The sequence below is a fragment of the Gnatocerus cornutus genome, chromosome 1 (assembly GCF_029298725.1).
Source record: "Gnatocerus cornutus isolate USDA-ARS CGAHR chromosome 1, icGnaCorn1.1, whole genome shotgun sequence".
NCBI classification, from domain to species: domain Eukaryota; kingdom Metazoa; phylum Arthropoda; class Insecta; order Coleoptera; family Tenebrionidae; genus Gnatocerus; species Gnatocerus cornutus.
Genome location: NC_142233.1, coordinates 8,379,222 through 8,404,790, shown reverse-complemented (window position 1 = coordinate 8,404,790; position 25,569 = coordinate 8,379,222). Strand labels below are relative to the sequence as shown.

Genomic DNA, 25,569 nt, shown 5'->3' with positions numbered 1-25,569 from the left:
TTGGTTGCTTGGAATTGGCATTTCGAGTCAGAAACTAGCGGCAACTCCACATGCACATCAGCTGACTGGAAATCTATCCATCTTTGTTTACATTTGGGCGCGCCGCCCTTCTGTCAACAAAAACATCGCAAACTGACTTTAAATTAGGGAAATCTTTTCTATCTACATCAAGTGTTACGGTTGTGAAACAGTAAAAATAGACAGAAACAGTGTTAGAGCCAAAAACATTGAGCGCGGTTTGACGTTTTCGATGAACTAGCACGTGCGCAATGCAATGCTTTCTGTAGTTGACAGATCTCGCGGCTCTGAAAGAAATTTCGCGTAAGTTCGGTGAATACAATCACCAACCTTGCGCATTTCATGATAATATTCATTTGGCTAGTAGTGGTTAATAATTTTGTTGGGCGAGGTGTTAGTTTTCGAAGCTCAGTTGGGGCGTTCATTCGCCATCATGTCAACAGCTCTTTTAGCCGCTATTGCTGTCATATTATGCATACTCTTCAGGATATTGAATGTCAACAGTCAACCCCAAAAACCCTCGATATGGTGCGGGGATACCAAGTTCCTGGACACGATCCTCAAGATTTCACCTCTAATCCAAGAACCGTAAGTGCACATCATCAATTTTTCAGTAGTAAAGTGGCACCCAATTTTAAGGCTTGTATTTGGGATACGAGGGTTCGGTGTAAAAAGTAGGCAAATCTCTTCCTCGAAAAATCGTTATCTTGAAGTAAGTTGTACAAAAATTGATTTTTATTTGATAATGATTAATGACTTGTACAGGGTGTTCAGTTGCCTGGTAGAATATTGGGTTAAACACATGTGCGTTATGAATCCATCCTGTTGTGTCAAAATTATCTTTGACAGATTTGTTTATATTTCTGGAGTTGGGATGTTCTGGAATATCTTTTCTGCTTTATTTTAAAAAAAATCAGCTGGTTTCACAGCGGTTTCACCCTTTTATATTACTTATTTATTACTTATACAATGCATTTTTTAACAGTGCCAGTTTCTTCTCGTGTAAAGAAAGGTTGGGGCTTCAAATGTTTACAGAATATTATTTAAAACTACTTAATTTCACTAGGCTGAAAATTATGTCTGTATGATAAAAAATCGTATTAAAAAAATTGCATGTAGTTTAACAACCTCCTAATTTAGTGTTTTATTAAATTTATATTTTGACACTACAGTTGACAATGAAAAGCAAACCAAAAGTACTATTCTTCCTAAATTTTATTGTTATAATACTGGAATCATTGATTTTAGGAAAAAAAATTAGAAATTCTTGGTTCGTTTGTAAATGAAAATTTCTAAAATCTGTCTCTTTGGTTCTAGAATTTTGGAGTTTACTGCATTTAATAATCAAAATAAAAGTATTACCTTTCCCAAATTTCGTGGACATAGCTCCAAAATTACTGAAAATTTAGATTTTAGAAAAAAAATGTAGAAATTCTTGGTTCAGTTGTAAATGAAAATATGTATCTACAATCTGAATTTAGATGGTTTTGAAAGTTAGAATTTATCATGATACGAGTAGATTCACTGATCTAAGGGTTTGTATTAGAAAATTTCAAAATAAAAGACATTTTAATCAAATTTTTAATGCCAACTTGGATTATGGCAACAAAAATCTATAAACAACAAAATTTTATTGAAATGTTTTTTTTAAAGGTTTGTTTTTTGGTACAATTGACACTTGTATTATTGTCTAAAAATTTCAAATCCCCAAAAGTTAACATGAGGTTACAAATTGAGCACGGCACTACCTGTAGAGTCGGCATATTATAATGTTTGCTAAAATAACAATTCCAATTTAACGACTTCTTCAATTGAACACAACTTACCTATATTAAATTAAATTGTAATGTAAAGTTTAAAACAAGACGAAGTTTAACATTGCTTACGTCTACTACTAGAGGTTTGGAAACTTTTGTCTCTGTTAAAAAGCGTTTTTTAAAAGAGCAATTAATGTTTCGTTGAGATTATATTAAGCCCTATTTTGTTTTTGTTAATTTTACAAATACAATTACAATCATAAAATTAAATTCGTCTATTTTACATTGTAATTTTTTTAAATATGTCGCGACCGGAGAACTATAAGGTTCTAACTAACATTTGCATTAAATTGATCAGTGTTCAGGTTATCAGTGATATCTCTTTAATTTATTAAGCATTTATTTAAAAAAAATGGCAGGATCTATTAAAATCATTTCGCCTTGTTAAAATATTAACTAACTTCTTTTTTATACATGATAGAAAATGTTTAAAATCGCAAATCAGACAATTTAAATTTTCACAAAAAATCACTTAGAACCTTATAATTCCCACGTCGCCATGTATTTGAATTACATACAAGATGTTTTGAAAATACACTACCAAAAATTAAGTGCGGTTTTTGGCGGTCTTAAAGAATTGTTTTTTTTTTATGAAAAATAACACCTCTTACCAATTACTTGGAACACCTAAAACAAGCAAACCTTTTATTGTTGCTAAGCAATCAAGATTATATTCATTTTTTAATCCAGTGGCGACATTTAATCCAGTGGGAAATTTTGACCAAATATTCGATTAATTTTATCTCGAAAACGAAAATACTTTTACATAAAGCGTTTTTGGCATTGATTCTACTTCTCACCAATTTCCGTCTTTTATTTGGTATTGTATTTCAAAATCACCCTGTATATTATAATCATCTTAATATTTCAACAACAGTTTATGATAACCTCGACCTTATTGAAGTTATTTTACTACGACGATTATACGTAACTCGCGAATAAATTCCAACATGATGTTAGGGTAATTGAATAATAGTTTATTCTAAAACAAGTTGCAGAACGACCTATATTTCAGCACGAGTTTGAACGAACGAGGGATTCAATTGATCTTTACTGTAACAAGGAATTACAACACTCTTTTTGTACATGCATTTTAAAAACACCTGTATAATTTTTGAATATTGAATAAGGTCATTCTAACGCTGTATTATGGAAAACTTACTTTTGAACGAACATGTTGAAGATTTTATTTCACTTGTTTTTATTTCAAGCTAATTTGGCAACATTGCATCCGAAACATCCCAAATCGTAAAACGCGAAGCTAGTAATCACCCATTAAAATGATCTCTAAATATTTTTTGTTGAGGAATGTACCAAAATCATCAGCTTTATGGGAAAGTAATTCGCAGAACAATTAATACTGCAACGGATTCATTCATTACAATTGAAATCTTTGAATTCGAGTAGCTATTGTATTCAATAAGTTTATCTTATTTTGCTCTTGAAAATAGTTTTTCGTTTACTTTGGCTAGTTACATGTTGAGAGCTGAAAGTTGTTCCTTTAAGTGTTAATAAAATCGAAGTACTACCTACTTTAAGGATTGTTAATGTTTTTTCGTTTTAGTAGGTTTATGATAGTGTGTCTTATTTTGAACTTTGCTACATAGGACTGCCTTATTACATTCAACATTACAATTATGACATGTCACTAAATGACTAAATGTAATAATAATAATAATTATACAAAATTGCTGACGTTTGAGCAACTTTGCATTTTTTATTGTTGGGTCATTAATTTTCTTTCAGTTCAAAATTAAATTACCCAATACTCATAAAGTCAACTGTTAAACGTCAAATGGCCCTATATGTACAACTTGAAAAATCAATTTCGAAACATAATGACAGTAAAGAATGTTTTACATAACTATTGTGTATGTCATAAGAATCGAGCACATAATTCCATGACCGAAAGTGTGCACTAGAGCACCTTAAAATTTGACTCTATTTAAAGTCCGTTTTTTTTTTTAAAAAACACCAACACCGCACTCTCCCATCACTTTACAACTGGCAACGTCGTCGATGGTGACTTTTTGGTGTTAAAATCAAATAGGTTAGTTGACAATTTGATTATACAAAACAGCCTTTGAGGCTGTGCCGAGTCTTTTTTCTATTTAATCCTTTGATTTGCAATCCAACAGGGTGTAAAAGAAACGTTTTTAACGAAAACACTGCGTAATTTTCAGAAATGTCAAAACTTTGACAATTATGTCACCAAAAATCTCTCTAGGCAACGTTGCCGGTTGTAATGCAGGGGAAGATTGCGGTGTTGGTGGTTTAAAAAAAAAACCGACTTTAAGTACTTTGTTCATTTTTTCTGGAGTGTATTTTTGTTAGCACCAACTTTAAAATGCAGGCTTATAATTGGTAATTCAACAATACAATTTAGGTTCAGTTGCACCCAGGGAATTTCGTCAATTCAAAAAATTCATTGTTCTCGATACATAATGATCATAATGATACGAACGTCAGTATTTAAATTGAATTTACGTCTATAGTCGCAAGAATTACAAGTATGTATGTAGATGGTCTGTCAAAAAAATGTGTTTACAAAATTCGTTACACGCAACTTTACATTACTATCGCGGAAATTTTTTGAAATTTTGATTCCGCGATAGTACATTTTTTTTAATCCATCAAACACTGTTACACGTTAGACAAAAACTTACCATATTAGAACAAATTGTCGGAGAATAAATAAGAAATTCGGCGTTTTAATTGTTAATGTAGTGTAATTTTAATTACAACTTTTGACAGTTATTATAATAACATACAACCGAGAACATAAAATCTTAGACATCAATGTCATCTAATTGTCGCATAAGGTAAAGCACCATTTAGAACTTTAGAATTGCAGCGTCAGTTTTGAGTCTATATATTTTAATTTCGAAATAGAAACAACTTTTCGATATCTTTAATATTGCAGGTTAAACCGTTTTGTACCAAAGAGATTTCTTATTTTATTTGCTTTAAATACTGTAAGAATGATAATAATTGATAAATTGGCAATTTGCCAACACTCATGTTTTAAACGACAGTAATGAGTATGAATTTTTGAAAAGTCAGAAAAAGATTTTATGTTCTCGGCTGTATTTCAAAATGGTATAAAAAAGTTTTGTATAAACAAGAAGTATTTTTTCCTACAAATTGTGGCAGGAAATATGGATTATAGGTATTTTATATAGTGTGAACAAGATAATTTGTTATCAAATGACGGAGTTCTAACTGATACTAGATATGTTTATTGTAAAGTCTATTTCAGAATATGTGACGTTTTAGTTGGCGCAGAAAACTCAAATTTATGTTGATTTATGTTTCAAGTGATTTCAGATTATCACTGTCAAATTTTTATTTTTGCCTGAAGTTGCAGTTTTCACTTTATTTCGGCCACAGATTCTCATATAACTACAAAAAGCAACAAATTCGATACATAATTAACTATACAGTAATTGACAAATAAAAATTAAAATGCCAAAATATAGTATTAATAAAATTGTTAAACTAAATTATTGTCGTGTGGCTTGTACTACATGGACATCAAATGGGACACTTTAAATGAAACATTGTATCACAAAAGTGAATCAAAATCAAGTTAAAACTTTAATTGAGCAATTTTATTCCAGATTTTTTTAAGACATTGGCAGATCAAACAAAAAACGAATTTTCCTGCATTCTCGGTGTCAACCATATGACATAAAATGATAAGAACCCACCTTACATGTTTACAATTTCTAATTTTGAGGATTGTCTAGTCGCCAACTGTGTCCCAATTTTTTGTCCATCTATGATATCTAGGTACATATTTAACTACTCTTAACTTGGCTTCCAAAATGTTTTAGCATGCGTGCATTTTTTTAAATTATTGCTGTGATATCTTTACAACAGGTAATCTAGTGTAACTAATGTGTTTTCTCTTATCGTAAACAATTGAACATGTTACCACATAAGTACCGATCAATTCCGTGTATTGAATGTTCAAATGCGTAAAATATAGGTATAAATACAATAAGTTATGTCATCATCAGTCAAAGAATTGAAATTGTTTAAAAGAAGTATATTGACACTATCATGACTTAATCACAGATGTTCTGAATATTATTTTCATTTAGTTTAAATTTTGGTATTTTGAAGACATGTATTTAAAAATGGGATATATTTTAGAAAGTTTTCAATATCCAGTTTTTTTGGTTTTGGACCAAGAAGGTAGGTTGCGGTTATGAATTTTATTATGAAGGTCATTTTACAACTTGTCATTGTCATTACAGTGACAAATAACACCTGACATTTTCTGGCATAGACTTGGAGAAAAGTGCTACCATGTAATTATGTCAATATTCAAAATGGCAGATTTCATAATAATACGTAAATGAATAATTATGATCAGATCAACCATAAAAAATTAGAAGCAAACAATTTAGTTCAAAATTGGCTTTATGTATTAAAACAAAACACTGTCATGTTTATTTTCAAACTTGTCGGTTGATGCACTTTTAGATTGACTTTTTCGTAATGCACTTTCAAACAATTACCAATATTGGAAGCATATTCTCCAATATTAATAGCCAATAAAAAACAAAGTTTCATGACTCTAAAAGAAAGCGGTACTAATTAGTGTAATTACCGTCCTGCACATTATACAAGATTATATTAATTTTGCAAACATTTGATGGCTACATAAAATTTTTATTGTTATGACCACAGATTTCTGTATAATATTGGAAACCTTTGCGTTCATAAATATTTTGCTATTAAAGCTTCGTTACCTCTAACTCGAACATGACACTTTTTAAAAAGTGCACTGCTCTTAGTATTGTACCTAATTCACTGCTGTCATGTTAACTCATTATAGATATAGTGCCAAATTGAGCAATTAAGTTTGCTATATTTGTACCTACGTGTAAGGTGTCTTTATTTCATGTTTTCTTGGGTGTTATAATGTTCTTCATTCATCTTAACCGAACCTGCTTTGATATGAAACCACAACTTTCTCCTAAAATATGACCAATTTTAGGTAAATAGAAAAAAATAAATATGCATCTTATTCTAACTGTTTACCTTTTTTGTCCATAATAAATGAACGACAATGTGGTTTTCCGGCATTCCAACATTTAATTATAAATTAATACACATTATTTAATATGTAATTAATCATAGATTGTGCAAACACATATTTGTATTTTTTCACGACACTATACATGCCATTTCCTTTAAACCGCAAACTTAAGGTCATAATTCGTCAAAATTCAGACACCTTAGAGGATTTATGCATTTTATTTAATATGAATATTTTAACACCCAAAGACGCTTTCGTGATAGAATTCAATACATAAATCCTCTCAAATTTGAAATTAGGGATTCAAAATAAATTAATAAATACGCACTAGATTAAAAAAAGTGGAAGAGGAACATGTAGTGACAGACACAGTCTTCCTCCAAACATATCAAAAAAGATTCAAATGCTGATTTTACTGTTGCTGGAGGCTATAGGTTATACCCGGCTTTCCGTGCCTAAAATTTGTCATCGTTAGAAATGTATGTCAACTCTGAATTTCAGTAATTAGATCCCCTATTTTTAATAAACATTATTCGCTTAATTAACACTTTCCATAAACCAGTAATTTTGTTACTTAACGTTGAGATGTAAAGTTAAGAACTTAAAAGTTGACGTGATGCTAAATTTAAACCTACGAAAAAAAAAACAAATAGGTAAATCGAATTTCTATGGTGTTGATTTTGTCGCTATTTATTTCGCATAATTTAGTGATTTTTGTTTCTTTCCGGGCTATTTTTTTTACATGGAATCTTGGTGTTAACATCCACAAACCTAGATAAACAGACCTGAAGCGATGTCATAGTGAAAGCTTCTTAAACTAATTTATTTTTATTTCACTTTTTCTAATTAATTATGGAATTTATGATATTCTAGAATATAACAAATACAAGGCTCACCTAGGACTTTCGAGTCTAATATCTTTGTTATTTGTGAATGGATTTTAATAAAATTCAAATCGTAGATTATTGGATATGTGAGGATTCATTTGACATTAAATATAATATTTCAATCGGCTAGATCTTTGTTTCGGTTTAAAGGGATTTGCCGATTTTATCATTAAAAATGGTTATTTTCTTGACACTATTTAATAATGATTTTTTTGAAATAATAAAGGAAAGCGTTGATTCTGTACACCCCTGCTGACTGCTTTTTGACAAGTTCGAATTTTTATTCTACCGGTTTCTGTTAAAACAATAAGTATACTAGAGCTCATTACTATCGGTCCACTTATTAAAAAGTAAAGTTGGCAGTAGCTCCTAGAAATTTTTATCAAAAACAGTTGGCAGAAAAAGCGTTTGACCTTGGAGCAATTGTCACATGCGTAGAAGCTAATCATCCTGTGCAAGTTTGCCAAAACTTGTTGAATCCTTATTTAAATCTCTCTTTTGGCAGTTACCTTTGATTAATTCTTAACTAAACTAAACTTTGACAACGTGTTAACCTCAAAAATCGTTGTTCAATTTTCCCCTAATTTTCTCCCTAAAGAATTGAAAGCCGGATTTACACCCAAGAATTTCTGAAAATTTACACAGGAAAGTGGACTGATAGCAATGAGCTGGACTTTAGACGATAATTCGATAACAGAGCCGGAATAGGTTGGGGTTAATCCTAATCAAACTATAACCTCAAATGAGAAATGTCAGAAATGACAGATTAAACCACCCCCCCCCCCCCCCGCCTTCAAGGGAATGTTCAAAATTGCCCTTGATTTCATAGCCGAAGATGATTTTGTAGCTTTTTGAAATTGTAGCTTAGTTTTGTTCTTATTCTTGGAAACTGGACGTATTGTTGGTGCTTTATGAAATAAGATTAATTTCAAAGAATTTAAATTAAAGCAAATATATTTAACCTTAATAAAAGGGTGTCCTCTGCAATGTCAAATCAATTTTACCTGTTCAGTTATCGTGGTTTTAAATTTCATTAAAATCCATTTATTAGTATCAAAGAAATTAGACTGGAAAGTGGGCCACTTGTATGTAAGCATACATACATGTTATTTTATTTATAAATGACATTTAATTTAAACAATACAGTATACTGAAGTCATTAAAACTAGTTTATTTCAACATGCTTCAATAGATGCAACTGCTAAGTTCATGGAGGTGAAATTTGTCACGATATTTCATCAGTAAAGTTGCGTACAAAATTTCCGCCATTTAGTCGATATTTTATTGTCATATTTAACTTGTCAATATATACGCTCAAAGTAATTAAAATCTGCCAAAAAATTGGTCGAATGAACTTCACTTTAGGTATATTATGCATATATCGTGTGACCCACGTTTTAAAACTAAGCATAAGAAAAAAAATTGCATGTTTAATTTCTAAAGAAAAGTGTGTTTCTACTTGGTGTAAGTTAATTTACTCGTCGTGCTCGTGCATAAAAGCTTTTACACTCGTTGGAAAACTTTTCTTTTCACTTTTCTTTATAATATATTAAATAATATACGATGTAATATTCTACTGATATTTTTTTTATTTGTACTTGTAGACACATTACGATAACAATCGCGATATACGTAGCTAATTCTTTTCCACGAAAGAATTGACTTAGATGACTAATAAAGTGTAAATTGTGTACAACAAGATGAGTCAGCTGCTGGTTTATTATTATTATTATTAGATAAGCGCCTACATGTATCTATAGGGTTTACAATGTTGACAAAAAAACTATTTGTTTCATATTATAATTTTTGTTTTTGACATATCTAAATGTTTGCATTATTCGGTGGTTCATGCATGTTTGTTGCAAAAATATAAAAATTAGAATGGCAATATTTAATCGACTTGTATGCATTATATCTACATCTTAATGTTAACTGGAAAAATTGTATTTTGTGTTTATTTAAAATGAAATGTGATTTTTAAAGTTAATGATAAAATATTAAGTACAACCCGAAAATGATCAAGAAGATCTTCGGATTAATTAAACATAAAGAATGTATTAGTATGAAAACGATCTGAGTTTGATTTTAATTAGACAAAGCTCAATAATAGCACTTGTTGAATTTAATGTTTCTTAATGATCCTCCAGTCATTCGATTTAATGAAATCCTCGTAGATAAAAGATTTTATAATAATCCTGTGAAAGATCGATATAATGGGATTGTCTTTTATGTTTGACTTTCACGTCGTAAATTAAAACCCAACAGCAATGAAAATTCGTTAAACTTTCCACTTATATTTCAGGATACATGGTGTTAACTATTCTGACTTTTTTTGACTCGAAATGTTTTGTACAGTGGTAATAATTGTACGCTCACGCCTATGACATCACAGTGAGTCATACGCTCAATAATTGGTTTCTATTTAATTTCTCAGTTTCAAGAAGCAGATATATGTTTAGATAAGCACTTAAAATTAGGACCAAAATAAGTAAAATTTCGGCGCTCTACTTTCTTCTTTTTTTTTGGAATTTCTAGAAAGTAGAGTCGTCCAATCTCTTAATATTAGACTTATGGTTAATAATTATTTTCTCTTCAGATACATTCCAACCAGGCTGTGGGGCTTCAGCGGTCACGTCCAAACAATTCTTCATAGCGTAATTGGCAGGGTAAAATGTCCATGGCCTATAGGAGAAAGAGTCTTCTTGTCACTACAAGATGGGACCACGTTAACGTACGATATGTACCAACCTTTAGATACAAGTTTTCAAGGTAATTTTCAAATTTTATAATTACGAAGAACGTATTAAACATTGATATCAATGTGACATAGTTACATAGTGTTTAACCAATTTATGTATAATTTCAGATGATTTGTCTATTGCCATTTGTCCAGGGATAGGCAATACTTCCGAAAGTGTATATATCCGTACTTTTGTACATTGGGCTCAATGCCATGGGTATAGATGTGCCGTTTTGAACCACGTTGGAGCACTTCAAAGCGTACCAGTTACAGCTCCCCGGATATTCAGTTATGGTAATTATTTCAACGTCCGTAGGTTTCAAGTAGTTATGTTTAAAATGTTTTTTTAATGTTGCAAATCATGCCACACAAAAACCTTTAAACCGTTGTAATGTACAAATTTATAAATGTTTCGTTGATAAAATTACATTTAGTTACAAAGTTTACTGATCAGCGGAAAAGTACTTATCAGTAAAAATGAAGTAAGCAGTGCATTAGAACCGTTTAGCCTTGCTAATCATTTTTTAAGGTTTTCCACATTTTTACGATAAATTTGTATGTTTTTAAATATATAATTTAAGGTTTCCTGGATTAAGAACTCGAAATTTCTTAGTATTATAGTACTCCTTCGAAACGTCAGAGATAACGTTAAAAAAGTAAATTCAGAACGAGAACAATGTATTGATTTTATCTGAAGTGTTTCCTATCGTGGAAACGATTATGTATTGTAACTTTCTGAAGAATTGATCTGCTATTTTTGACGAACCATGTCAATACAAGTTTTCCAGAATGCAATCATTTAAATTTGATCGTTCATATTTGAGACAATTTTTGGATTACGCAATGTGTCTATTAAGTTACGAGCATTTTAAGCTGACCACAACGTTTCCTTTCGGGACATTCTGCATAAAAGCAACAGGCTTATTAATATTTTTTATTAACAAATCAAAGAATTTGTACCCAAGTAGGGAGTTTAGTCGGAGTAAATACTCTAAAACCTAAAATAAGAAAGATAAGTACCTTATTATTATATCTAAAAGCATAAATACTAATCAATTTGTCACTTCTATTAATTCTTTTAATGCTTTAAGCAGTTGTAAACAACAAGAGTATTGGATAAAAATTGTATTATAGTGGAATATAATGTCATTTGGTTCACTTAAAAAAATCTTATCTTTTTGTGTGAATAAATTGAGCTAGGTATTATATGCTCGCATATAAAAATAAGTACCCATTTTAAATGTAAAGTCATAGAATTAAAATAAACACAATGACAAACATTGTTTTTTCTTTTATAAAAAACGATTTAAATACATATTTTAATACGAGTTATAAACAAAGGTAGGAAAAATGTTGACACATTTACTCATTTATGATATTGTAACAGCAAACAAAGGTGTAAAATCTATTCAGAAAAAAATTAATTATGATCGATGCAAACCTATTTAAAACCTATTTAAACGTAAGTAAAGGATTTCAAGTGACTATAATTTCAAATACGTATTTGTATTTAAATTTTTGTAAATATAATGTTGATTTATAACACTAGGTATATTTTATTTGTTTGATTTCAATTGTTTTTGTGGTTAATGCTTAGAAATACATATTCTAATATATAAAAATATTAAGATTAAACAACCATGATTCATTTAAAAAAGTTCTTTATTTCGCACAACAAAAATTACTCTCTCGCAGAATTTCATGCAATTTCTTAATACAGTCTACTACCTCAGTATTCGAATTGAACAGTCTCAAGTGAACACATATTTATGAAAATATAAAAAAAAAAATGAACTGATTTGTCTCGCTTCAGTTTACCTTTTTTTTTAATTTCGGAAGTAACTTTGATTATAAAATAAATTAAATTAAATTAAAAAAATTGCAAAATATCGGGCATTTAATTCAAAATATAGTCAAGAGTCTTATATGTATTAGTATTATGTTATGTACCAGTTTTTGTTTCTTTCACTTTTGACACACAATTTCTTGTAAACCTTAATTTTGGTTTTAGGCGAAAAGACTGTAAATTAAGTCTGTGAATTTTCCTGTATTAAAGGTGTTCGGTAACCATGAAAAGTTTTTATTCTATTAATGCCACTGATTTAAAACATTAAATATGAAAAATTACTCATTTGGTCTAAAATCTCCTTAGGCTTTCATAAAATTCAAATATGAACTGAATGAAATGAATTGGGCGATTTTAAAGCCTTATAACTGTTTAAATGAAACGCAAATAAAATTATAGGATTCTATAGTTTCTAACGCCGTTTCGGATCGCGTTTAAAAATATCTCAAGATTAGATTCTTTTGCATATACGGACCGTGGATTAAATCCAAAACATACTTTCGAAATTATGAAAGAAACATTTTTGAATTGCTTTAAACAAGATTTAAAGACGAAAGTTAACTCTGCTGAATTTAGTCGTAGTTAAATCTTGGTTCTTTCACGCTTCGATTACTATGATTATAGTTTTTGCACGGAATATTTAGTTGCGGTGGAACTCAAGGCTTCACCCAAATTCAGTGTAACATAAAATAACAATTTCAATCAATAGATTTTTTGCAGTAATGTTGAAATAGAGGGTTTGACGCGACAATTTATTATGTCGTGGGATTTGCTAAATTTTCATTCTAGGCAGATCATGCGTTCTAAATCAACAATTGGCGTCAACGAAATCTGTACAGCAAGATTACCTTCTGCGATTTTTACCTAAATTCATACATGAATTTATCATTAATAACAATTTTGAGAGTAAATTACTAGTCCTAAGGCAAAATTAGAGGAAAAGTAAATGCAGTGATTGATGATTTGAACATCAGCAAAAGTTGTATAAAGTGCAGCTTATTGCTATCAGTCCACTTTCCTGTGTAAATTTTCGAAAATTTTTGGGTGTAAATCAGGCTTTCAATTCCTTAGGGAGAAAATTAGGGGAAAATTGAATGTAGCGTTTTTTGAGGTTAACACGTTGTCAAAGTTGAGTGTATTAATCAATAACGAATTAAAAATTTGTTGCAAAAGAAAGATTTTAATAGAGATTAACAAGTTTTAGCAATGTTGTGAAAAACGATTAGCTTCTACGCATGCTACAGTTGCATCAAGGTCAAACACTTTTGTTGCCAACAGTTACGGATGAAAATCTCTAAGGGCTGCTGCCAACTTAACTTTTTAACGAGTGGACCGATAGTAATGAGCTCTGGTATAGTTGTGTGTAAACAAGCATGTGATGAAAAACGTCGGTTTTGTTGGCTTTTTGTCCGAAAAACAACCTGTCTGATAGTTTTCAAATGTGGAAAATTCAGTTTCAAAGGCAACCTAGAATGAAAATTTAATACCTGTTATATGTCATATTAGTAGTGTCAAGGTGTTCATTCGGTCGATATCGCATACATATGTATAAGTTGGACATCGTCTCGGTCAGAAATATTACGCTTGTCCATTATATGCTAAATATTGTTTTTGGTATCGTTTTTAATTTTTGGAGGTATTATATCAAAGTCCTGTAGAATAAGAAAGCATTCTGAATAAAAAAGAATTTGGTCAATATGTCATTGTAATAATAACAAGATGCTACTTGATAGATTTAAACGAGAAAAGTGGCTTGTAATTTGATAGCGTTGATTATAACGCCAAATGAGCCACATTACCACTGTAATTAGATGAAAATTACGATATATTGAACAAACCGTTGTATGAAAATACGTATGTTATTACATATTACCTACTCGAGGTATTAACTAGGTTAACTATAAATTTTCGTCGGTAATATCTAAAATAACTCACTTATACCATCATAGTATATCAAATACAAGTTTCATAAGACGGGTTTTGGGGAACGCATCCCGAAATTAGAAAACGAGCCCTTAGGCGAATTTTCAAAGGGATAAATGCTCCGTGAAATGTGTGAGGACTTTTCTGCCGTACTAAGCCAAAAAGACCTATCTACATTTTTTTGGAAAATGGAGTTATTGATAAATCCAAACTGTTAAGGCGGCGATTTACCTCCAGAAAAATGTATGTTTTCAGGCCTCACAAAATTCGATATTACTCCGTTGTCTATGAAAAAAATCAGTTCAAATTTTGTGAAACTGCAGTTAAGATAGTAATTAATGTCGGGACGTTGAGTTTTTTTGAAAAAAAGTAATGACAGTATGATAAAAAAAAATGTTGAAAATCGTTAAATTTGGCCAAGTTTAGAACTAAATATCTCAGGAAATAACATTTTTTTTGTAAAAAGCTCTTCGTCCCGACCCAGAACCATTCTTTAACAAGAAGAATATCATGTTCGTTCCACTGTTAATTCTTTTATAATCATGTAGGATCTAATTTACATGAAGCCTGCATCGCCCAAATTGTGGATAAATTGCGTACATCTTAGGTTGAAACCAACCCTCTGTGACCATGATGGTGGGGGAAAAAATAACATGTGTCCGAGAAGTTACATACATACATTCGTTACATATTTCCTGCCTTGCAATTTTAATTTATTAAGGGATTGAAAGTTTTTTTTTATCAAATATGGGCGATATTATTTAGAATTATTTTATTACATCATCTAATTTTTCACATTTTTGGCTCTTAGATCGGTTTCTATGTTAAGTCTGTATTTACTATAACTTATTTTATTATTTTAAATATTTATTGTAAAACTGTTTGGATTTTTACAAAATTGACTATTTTAAAGACCTGAAACCTTTAAAAAAAGCAGCAGAATTTACGCAATTGCATATTTAAAAGGGAAATCTTTTGTTTACTCTTTTAAATTTTCTTAGAAACAATTGGGAATTGTTTAGAAAACAAGTCACACGCCGACTGTCTTGTTTATATTGTTTACCTCGTATTGTACTTCAGCTGAGGTTTTAGGTTATATATTTTTTTATTATAACTAACAAAAATTTTACTTCCAAATAAAAATTTAGATATTGAGAATTCAGGGCAATGAATGGATGGACAAAAACATGTTCACTTTAAAAGAATAAATAGAGTTACACCGAGTTCAAGAATGTGATAATTTCAGTGTTTAACAATTAATAACTCAATTTAAATATGAAAAAAAAAATAAAAATCAGTTTAACGAAAAATTATTACGGAAAATTTGTGAACGAAGAAGTAATTAAAATAGTTATATGTATCAGGTCTACATTTATAATCGCAAATCAAATTTATCGCCAAACGTTTTGAACATCAAAATTTTAAACTTCAAACTGTTGGCTGGAAATTTTTTGCGGAAGACATGACAATGCTTTGAAAAAAAAATGGTATAAAACGGAAAACTGCTTAAACGTATATAAACATCGGATTGCAATTCCTTTTTATACAGGTTTCACTGTAGTTTTTAACATTACTTGAACCAATTTGGTACCCGAGCTTGTAAATTCGCGTTGCGACAAAGGAATGCCTTTGTTTTAATAATTTCGGCTAATTTTATGTTTGTTTGTTTTTTGTTTTATAAATAATTGGTTTGTTGTTGCTTTTGTATTTTTTGTTTTTATTTTTATATTATTATTTTTTATCATTATTTCTTCTTCTTCTGAGCTGTCCAACTAATAAAATGCTATGCTAAAAACGCTTCGTTTGCCGAGTCTGAAATGGTTAGTGTACTGCCGATATGTCCGAAAGCATCACCCTGTCCTTGAATTTCGTGGAAGGGATGGATGTGTGTGTAACACTATAAGATTACAGCAGAGAAACGACACAGCAAACCTAGAATGCTCTGGGTAAATCGCCGCCTTAAACCCAAATATTATTATTCCAACTAGGTGGCCCTCGGAATTCTGTAGATCTCGTTTTTTTCGTAGACCTCGCTTTTCCGTTTGGGATTTCTTATTTAGTATACTATAAAACAAAGATGGTTACGGAAAAGCTAAATCCACAAAAAAGCGAAATTTACCGATTTCCGAGGGCCACCTAGTTAATTCTCATTTTACATTTGGCGAAGTTGTTTATGTCCTTCTATGTTTGAAAATCTGATGGATAGAAATAACTGCTCTTGGCATTTTTTCTAATAATATCAAAATACTAAAGAAAACAAATTAAAAACTAACAGGCTTCGCTATAAAAAATCGAACAGTACGCGAAAAATTCATACATTTTATAGTTTAATAGGAGCACTCACAACGCAAAAAGACCAAACCAGTGAATTAGCAGATTCTTTATCAAAATTTCAAAAAACTGCTATGGATAATTTTTGTGACTTTAGGATAATTCAGTTCATGGAGTTCCACAGTTACGTACCGAAACAATCATTTTTTACTGAAATTAGGACCTAGGTCGCCCTTCAAAATCAGTAAATTTCGCTTTTTCGTGAACCTCGCTTTTCCCTAGCTTTGGAATTTGATTTAAGATTCCTTATTTGTTATACAGGGTGATGAAAAAAAGGTGGTTATGATCATTTAACATTTAACAAAGTAATATAACTTCGTTGTTTATGTTCTTCCATTTTTGATACTCTCATCGATATAAATAATTGAGCTTGGCACTTTTTTAACTTTAGATTAAAAATAAATAAATACTTAGAAGTACTAAAAAAATAAACTAAAAACCAACGGGCTTCGCTATAAAAAATGAACAGGAAAGTGCATAAATCATACAGGCTGCATTTACTACGATTGTAGTTAACTCTCATTTAACAATTAGAAAAGGAATATGACTTCGTTGTTTATGTCTTTCAAATTTTGAAACTCTGATAGAAATAATTGCGCTTGGCATTTTTTTTAAATATATTAAAAATAAATAATAAAGTGTACCAAGAAAAATAATTTAAAACCAACGGGCTTCCATGTAAGAAATTGAACCGGAAAATGCATAAATTGTACAGGGTTTATTTCGATTAAATGCTTAATATTAGGTTAAAGTTATACAATGTAACCGCTTTTCCGTCAATCAAATGTTAGCAATTGTCAAATTATTGCAATTGCCACGGTTATTCCAGTTAATTTCAGAAAAAAGTACTCAAAAGAGTTAAAAGTTTTTATTTAGCACGTCCAACTTTGTTGTAGTAGGTCGGAAATAGATTAAAATTTAGAAAAACAATATTGTTTACACGTTCCGTTTTCCATTATGTTTTAAGCAATCTTCGTCACCCGGACCAATCATTTGTTTACATCACAATAAACCACTTCAGATCCCAAGATCAGAGGTAAAAAATGCTGATCACAATTGGGCAACATTTGAAGCTTCGCTGTCAAGTTTTACAATTGCAGGCACCAATTAATGATTGTACAAAAGGACCAAGAAGCAGTGAACTAACAGATTCTTAAATTTTGTTTTTGATAACAGATATCTGCAAAATTTACCGCCCTAGTATCGCTGTCTGATGGTCGTTTTGTTTTGGTGAAGAGGGTTGTGGAGTGATGTCGGTAAATAGAAAATCTGATGGATAGAAATAATTGCTCTATTTTTTGATAGACGGAGTTGACAGTCGCAAAATTTATTGTTCTCTTCGAGTTGTTTATACGTTCATTCATTATTATACAATGAAGAATATTTTATTTATATTATCAGAACAGAATAAGTTAAGATTTACTTGTAGATGTTTTTTGTAACATCCCCGCGTAACAAAATCACACGCTTGCAATAAAATTTCCATCGGTAACTGTTTGGAAAAATATCCCAATGTGCGAAAAATGAATGAAAAATGATACGCTACGGTTTTGAAATATAACAAAGTACGACTTTGTTGCAGAAGGTCGGGAATGAATTAAAATTTAGAAAAAAAATTCATTACACGTTCGGTTTTTTTATTATGCTTTAAGTAATAAAGTCTTCGTCACCCGGAAGGGGCGGTCCAGTTTGTTTAAATGCACTTCAGATCCCAAGAAAAGAGGTAAAATTCACTAAACGCTTGTCTGATGGTCGTTTTTTTCGAGTGAGGATGGGTGTGGACTGTGGAGATCTGCCTTGACTTTCGATAAAATCAAGCCAATCTATTTTTTGATAGTCGAAATTTCAAAAAAGGGCCCGTTAGATACTTGCTATCTATGCAAATTTTTTATACAGAGTGGATTTGACAGAACTGGATGTTCTCTCTGCAAACATTTCTACATCATTTGTATTTCTTCTGCAGAGGAATTGCAGTGGAAAGGAAAAAAGGTTACCGGATAAGTTAAAAGACATTGTAGCTAAAAACAGATTTAATTTCAGGCTTAATTTGTCTACAACAACGGTCAATTCAAATTTAGATGATTTAATTTTTTGTTCATAACTTGTTAAAAAAAATATTTTATTTGTTTATATTCAATCGTTAAATTATCATTAATGACATAATAACAATAAAATTATACTATGGAGAACAATCATAATAATTATTTTATTTGCATATAAGGTATTTGTGCTTAGTAAATGTGGAATATTTTGATCAAAGAAACGCTGTAAGAGCAAAATGAATCCGAAATAAATAATTGAATGACAAGTTTAGGGTTACATTTTAAAGCACTTTTAAAAAATATAATAGGATTTTAAAGTACAAGATCATAAGGTAAATAGTGGAACCAATTATCAACGCAAATAGTTCGATATCTCAGTTTAAACTTTTATGTAGATAGGTTATTTTTGCTTAGTGCGGCAGTTTTTCCTAGAACGGTTAAGTCTGTAAACGTCATTTAAGTGTCAATAGTTTTCAAATGGCGTTTATTATTGGATGAATGTCATAGTTTTGACAAGAAATTGACAGGAGTACTAATTCATAAACAATATGCTATAATGTAATTTCTGGAACACCGCACCAGGAAAATATCTTTTATTCCGACTTTGCTGATATTCCAGTGAAACCGTCAATAATAAATAATAAATTTCAAATTGACAGTCATCATGGACTTTGGGTGGTTAATTTCATCCACATTACTAAAGAAGTAAAATCCCATTTACACGAACATCATAATTTTGACACACTTCTCCAGATAATTTGCAGTTTGCAAGCGTTTAATCACATGTGGGATTCTCGTTAATGTTAATGATTACACTGCGTGACAAAGCTCTGGTACCCTAAAAACTGTTAGGTATGATAGGTAGCCCACATTTTTATAAAACATGTGCCGTTAACCACAAGTTCCTATCACGTCGCAGTTAGAAGTTATACAAATCGTCGTCTAAGCGGCAACATCCGCTATCTCAGTTGTGAAAATATTTTGTTTCTACTTTTTTTCAGATGAATTTTTCACGGGAATCTTACTGGTGGAAATTATTTTTCATATTTTTGAATAGATTTAATCTTAAGCTAAGATTTAATACCAAGTAATCATTGAGCAAAATTATTTACACTGCCAAAAATCAGTTTGTTTGCGCTCCCGCTTGACTTTGTAAAAATTGAGATTGCGGAAGTTGGCGCTTAGACGACGTAATATCTTTTGAATTGAAGAATTTTTTAACTAAATTTTTAAAACAAGTACATAGCTTATGCCTGTATGAATTAAACTTTTTTTTTAATACACTACTCAAATAATAATTAATTTAAAATTAGTTAAAAATCTGCAATTTGTGAGTGTAAAAATTCTCATTAACGTTCGCGGCTAAATAAATTATGAACTGAATATAACATTTTTAAATTTAATTTTCTTTTTTTATCTTGAATAAATCTGCAAAAAAGCATATTAACAACCTCTTTTCTATGTTATTTAACATTTTTTTAAATTGTAGGTAATACGAATTTTTTGAGATAAAGTTGAAGATGTACTTTGTTTAGATCACAAAACACCAGCTTTCAAAAAGATACTTAAAATCAGTACCAATTTGTCGCTTATTTTTCTGAATTGCAAAGGTAATTGAGAATTATTTTGAGGTCCATATTAAAATTAGTAGTGAATTACATACTTTTTTAGCAACAGATTCTGATCCCAATTCTGTAACATTTCAGGAAATACGAATGATTTCCACGACATGGTGGGCAGCTTAATAAATAGACACCCCAACACCAGGATCGTTTGCGTGGGCTTCAGTCTAGGTGGCAATTTAGTTACCAAATATATGGGCGAAACAGAGAGAGAACGACCTTCTCATATAATTGGAGGGATATCTATATGTCAAGGGTACTGTGCTATAGAGTAAGTAATAATTCAGTAAACGATGTTAATCCGACCATGAATATGGAACATTAATTAGTATGAGGATTATGATCACTTTGTCGAAATTTACAAACAATAACCGTAACATTTTATTTTAAACAATGGACACATGTAAAGTGTAACATTCAGTTCTGTTCCTATAATAACATGGATAGATTGCTGCAACAAAGTTAATACCGTATGTAGCTACTTCTGTTGCTATTCTATTAACACAGATTCTGACTTGTTGGTATTCTAGGGGTACGAAATGGCTTCTGAACTGGCAAAATTTTCGACGATTCTACTTGTACATAATGACAGAAAACATGAAGAACATTATTTTGAAACACCGCCATGTACTATTGAATGAAGACGTGAAGACTCGTTTTAAGCTCAATGAACATGAGATTGTTTCAGCAGCAACTTTACCAGAATTGGACGAAGCTTATACCAGAAGAGTTCACGAATTTAATTCATTGACAGATCTTTATTCATGGAGTTCCAGTTTAAATTACATTAACAATATTAATAAACCGATGATTTTCATCAATGCCAAGGATGATCCAATTGTTCCTGAACCATTGTTGACACCCATCAAATCAATAACAAGTAAGTATAAAATTGATTCGCTGTGCGTATTATTTTTATTGCACCAGCATATTTTTATAGGATCATTCCATGCCCACATTTCATCTTCTCTTAATTTGTGTTTATTTATCTTGTTTTGTGGGATATGTTTATAAATGTTTCTAACATCAAAGGTGGCTCTGGAATTCCTGGCATGCACTACTTTGTTGCTTTGTTAAAACATAACTATGTTAAAAATTATTTAAAATGTCACTTACGTCAACGTCGTTTTAGTTCCGTTTTTTTTTATTTTCAGATTTTAAACCACAATTTGAACAGTTTTTTTCAAAACTAACTTTGCTTTATTCCAGTTGCATAAAATCTAAACTTATTTTAGAGCCTAATTCTAATTCGATTTTGCGTTAAAGCAAATCGTGGTTACCATGGATACTGCGGCATCTGTCATTCAACTTCATTTTACCCAAATTTTGAAGTTAAAATCTTGCTAAAGTGGTTAGCACTACAAGAACGAAATTATGCAAGTCGTTTCGTCAACTCCTTGTCTACCTCATGTTTAAAAAAATAACGCCGCTCGACAACGCTTTAGCGCCTTTTGCATCATTTTATTTTGCATTTGGCAGTGCGGCAACTTTGCCGCTGCGTAACCGATTTGCGGCACTGAATTAGAATTGACCCCTTATTATACAACGTGTTTATAAATGTTTCTAGCATCAAGGGTGGCTATGAAATGTCAAAGAAATGTGCCGCTTATTACAAATGTGGGTTTTGATTTGTCAACTGACATTTGCTGTTAACCTCAAACATGAAGCAAAGTAAGTTTTGAGAAATAAACTGTGCTAGTTGTGGTTTACAATCAGAAAATGAAAAACTTGGACACAAAACCGTAACTAAAACGTCATTGAAGTAACAGTATAAATAATTTTCAAAATAGTTACATTCACAATGAAAACGAAGCGGCAAAATAGTGCACGACAGGAATTCCGAAGCCACGCTTGATGCTAGAAACATTTATAAACACCTTGTATTTGTAATTAGCGACAAATTTCTTTGACATTTCATAGCCACCCTTTACGCTAGAAACATTTATAAACATTTTGCATAATAATAAAAAGACACAAAACCTGGGAAATGCCACAGTATAACACATATTTTGTTATTATCTACGAGATTAGACAGAGTGTTGAATTGAATTCTTTGCTTTGCGAATTGTCAGTGCAATTACGCCAATGCCAGTAAAGTCCGTTTTTTTTTTTTTAAAAACCACCAACACCGCAATTTTCCCCTGCATTACAACCGGCAACGTTGCCTAGGGAGATTTTTGGTGAGAAAATAGTTGTCAAATTTTTGACATTTCTGAATATTAGGCTGTGTTTCCGTTATTTCTTTTACAGTCTGTTGGATTGCAAATCAAATGATTTCATAGTGAAAAGACTCGGCACAGCCCGAAAGGCCTTTTTGTGTAATCAAATTGTCAATTAGACAGCTCACCTATTTGATTTTATCACCAAAAAGTCACCATCAACGACGTTGCCGGTTGTAAAGTGGTGGGAGATTGCGGTGTTGGTGGTTTTTTTTAATAAAAAAACGAACTTTATGTTATGAAACTTGTTGTTTAATGTATCGTCTGGTCAAAAAAAAACAAAGCAGATTTGTTTTGAAACACACATAATTTCAAATGTTTAAATAATTATAGTATAGGATTATTATTAACTAAATGTATTTAATTTTCAGCGGAAAAGAATAATATGCTATACTTGGAATTGGCCCATGGGGGGCATTTAGGATTCTACGAGGGTGGTCTAATCTACCCCAATCCAGTGACTTGGTTGGATCGAACGCTAGTCGCTTTAGTGGGCAGTTTGGCCCTTCACTACAACAACGGTATAATGAAAACAGCTCATGCTATATAAACCACCAACCAAAATGTGATTTCATAGAAAATTCCCACCAAAATGTTGCATTTATATTTATAGCATAATGTATGTATGTGTGTGATAATCACAGGTTATTTATGAGAGTTTCTACACGGCAGAATAATTTCGCATTAAATATTAGACAAATATCATTCCTTTATGTGATTTGAATGCAATTTTATTCAATAGCTTGACTATTTGTTTAGTTTGACACTAATGTGATTAGCGAATTCAAAAAGCTATTGTAAAGTCTGGTTTGTTGCGGATCACCAAAGGTTGCAGAATTTTATGTGGAGAAATTGTGCAGTCCTGTCAAAATGACCAGGCTTTAACGGTGCTCAATATAGCCGCGCCATTATCACCTGTACTTAATGTGATATCTAGTTCTAGTTGTATAATAATACATATAACTTACTTGTAAAAATTTTGAAAGATTATTTTTATAACTTTGTACATTGATTAACTGAGATACCTTTTTGTTATAATTTATTGACTTGAGCTAAATTTGGTTGTATAAAAGTGTTAAATATGTTTTATAATGTTAATCAAATATAAAGTGTAAAAATTTTTAATTTTTTTTAATCCGCATATGCGGCACTTCCAATTATTTAACTTAATGTTCGTGTATAGCCTGAAAAAAAATTGTTTCACTGTTTGAAAATTGCTGTGCTCCACAATTATTAGTAAACCAGCTTATCAGAATATTTTTTTAGAAATTCTGTTTTTAGCGTGGTAATTGCTGTAATTTTAAAAGTTGAACTTTTTGTATTTGTGCTTACCAAAACATATTTCAGTATTATTATGTATTAAAAAAATAAAAAAATTTAAAAAGCACAGACATTTACGAATTTCAAAATGAAATTTTGTTTTAGACTTATTACGAAACAAGTTGTGTAAACTGACTCATAAAGCACGCTTTATGTATTAGAACTTCTATCACTTTTGAAAAAATTGATTGAAATTTGCACATGAAATTGATAATAATGCCTGTATACATTCAAATTTTCATAATGATGTCCAAAAAGATTTGGACGCGACTGTATTGGCAAATTATGTTCGAAATTTGGTGTTCTTTTTATACAGAGTGTCTCTTAAATAGACGAAAATCCGTGAAGTGGTAAGTCTTTAGACTTCCTAAAGTGAGATTCTGAACTTTTTGTTTTAAAGCATTTTGTTTAGAAATTAAAACGTCTTCAAAATGACCAATCGAACTAACAGAACACATATATTCAATTACGTTGCTAAAGAAATGAAGTATACATTTGTTAGATTTAATTGTTTAATTTTATCGAATTGGATAATTGCTGACATTTGATTGAAGGAAAAACAGTTTTAACGTAGCTATTGCAAACTATGATTTTCAACATTTTCTAGGACTACATATGCGTGCATTATTTTTTTTTGCATTGTAGATTCATGTCGATTATAGTTTCTGTTTTTTTATCTTTAAACCCTTTAATTTTTTGACTTTAAACTCTTTAATTTTTTTCTACAATTTTAAAAAATGTTGCATATTTAGGTGATAAATTAAACTAGTCAAAAATATTTTGCATTGGACATGAGCGAAGAGGGAAGTATTTTTTAAGTAGAATTGTCTTCTGATTCTGAATCTAAAGTTTGTTTCGTTGCAAAAGAAAATCTGGACAAGGAAAATCTATAAAGTTATAGAAAATTCTACAATTGGTCTAAGTAAAATCTAAAGAGAATATGAAAATAAATTCAAAAAAGCTACAGGCATTGCCAAGAATTTATATAGAAATAACAAACCGAGCTTACAAAGTTTAAAGAATATATTATAAGCAAAATCTATAAAAAAATAGAAATAAGATCAAATGAAACTTAAAGGAATCTTTAAAAAATTCAAAAAAAACCTAAACAGATTCAAGAGTATTTAAGAAAAATGTAAAGAGATTTAAGCACAATTTAGGGAAAATGCACATTATTCAAGGATAATTGCTAAAATATAAACAGAATTTTGGTGAGAATCTGAAGAAAATGTACCGATTTCAAGGAGAATTTATACACAGGATCTACGGAAATTATAGAAGTTTTAAAACTAATCTAAAAAGAATTAGACAAAGATAATAAAAAATAATCAAAAAAGAAATTACAGAAAATCTTTAAAATTCAATAATAATCTATATACATCATATTTAGATAGAATTTGAGGAAAATTCTCAAAGATATTAAAGAAAATTTAATAAAATTTTAGAGAAATGTAGATCATTCAGAAAAAACATACAAAATAAAGTTTCCTTTTAAAACATCTAAACCTAATATAAAAAAAATCTAGAATGAATTTAAAGGATTTAAAGGTATTTATTTTAAGCATTTAAAACAATATAATTTCTAATACGAATTTATACTACATAAATCAAAGTATCTAAGATAATTAAAAAGTGCCGAAATGAATACATACAGGGTGTTTTTAATACACTACCAAACAAAAAACGATAATTAGCGAAGACCAGTTGTGTCAATTCCCAAAAAATGCTTTATGTAAAAATCTTTTCTTTTTTGA

General features: G+C 30.4%; 1 protein-coding gene across 1 annotated transcript; it reads left to right on the top strand.

Annotated features, from left to right (window-relative positions):
• Positions 1-221: 221 nt before the first annotated feature.
• On the top strand, positions 222-23,616 carry Hydr2 (abhydrolase domain-containing protein 2). The gene is made up of 6 exons (XM_088034173.1): positions 222-606; positions 10,369-10,541; positions 10,639-10,806; positions 20,361-20,547; positions 20,807-21,156; positions 22,867-23,616. The coding sequence occupies exons 1-6, from the start codon at positions 452-454 to the stop codon at positions 23,043-23,045; spliced, it is 1,212 nt and encodes a 403-aa protein (XP_087890299.1). The 5' UTR covers positions 222-451; the 3' UTR covers positions 23,046-23,616.
• Positions 23,617-25,569: the final 1,953 nt, after the last annotated feature.

Bases quoted from the DNA above. Each gene is read 5' to 3' on its own strand.
- Hydr2 (XM_088034173.1), top strand. From the start codon at position 452: ATGTCAACAGCTCTTTTAGCCGCTATTGCTGTCATATTATGCATACTC. The intron at 10,807-20,360 runs GTAATTATTTCA...GTAACATTTCAG, and splicing joins TCCCCGGATATTCAGTTATG to GAAATACGAATGATTTCCAC. The intron at 21,157-22,866 runs GTAAGTATAAAA...TTTAATTTTCAG, and splicing joins ACCCATCAAATCAATAACAA to CGGAAAAGAATAATATGCTA.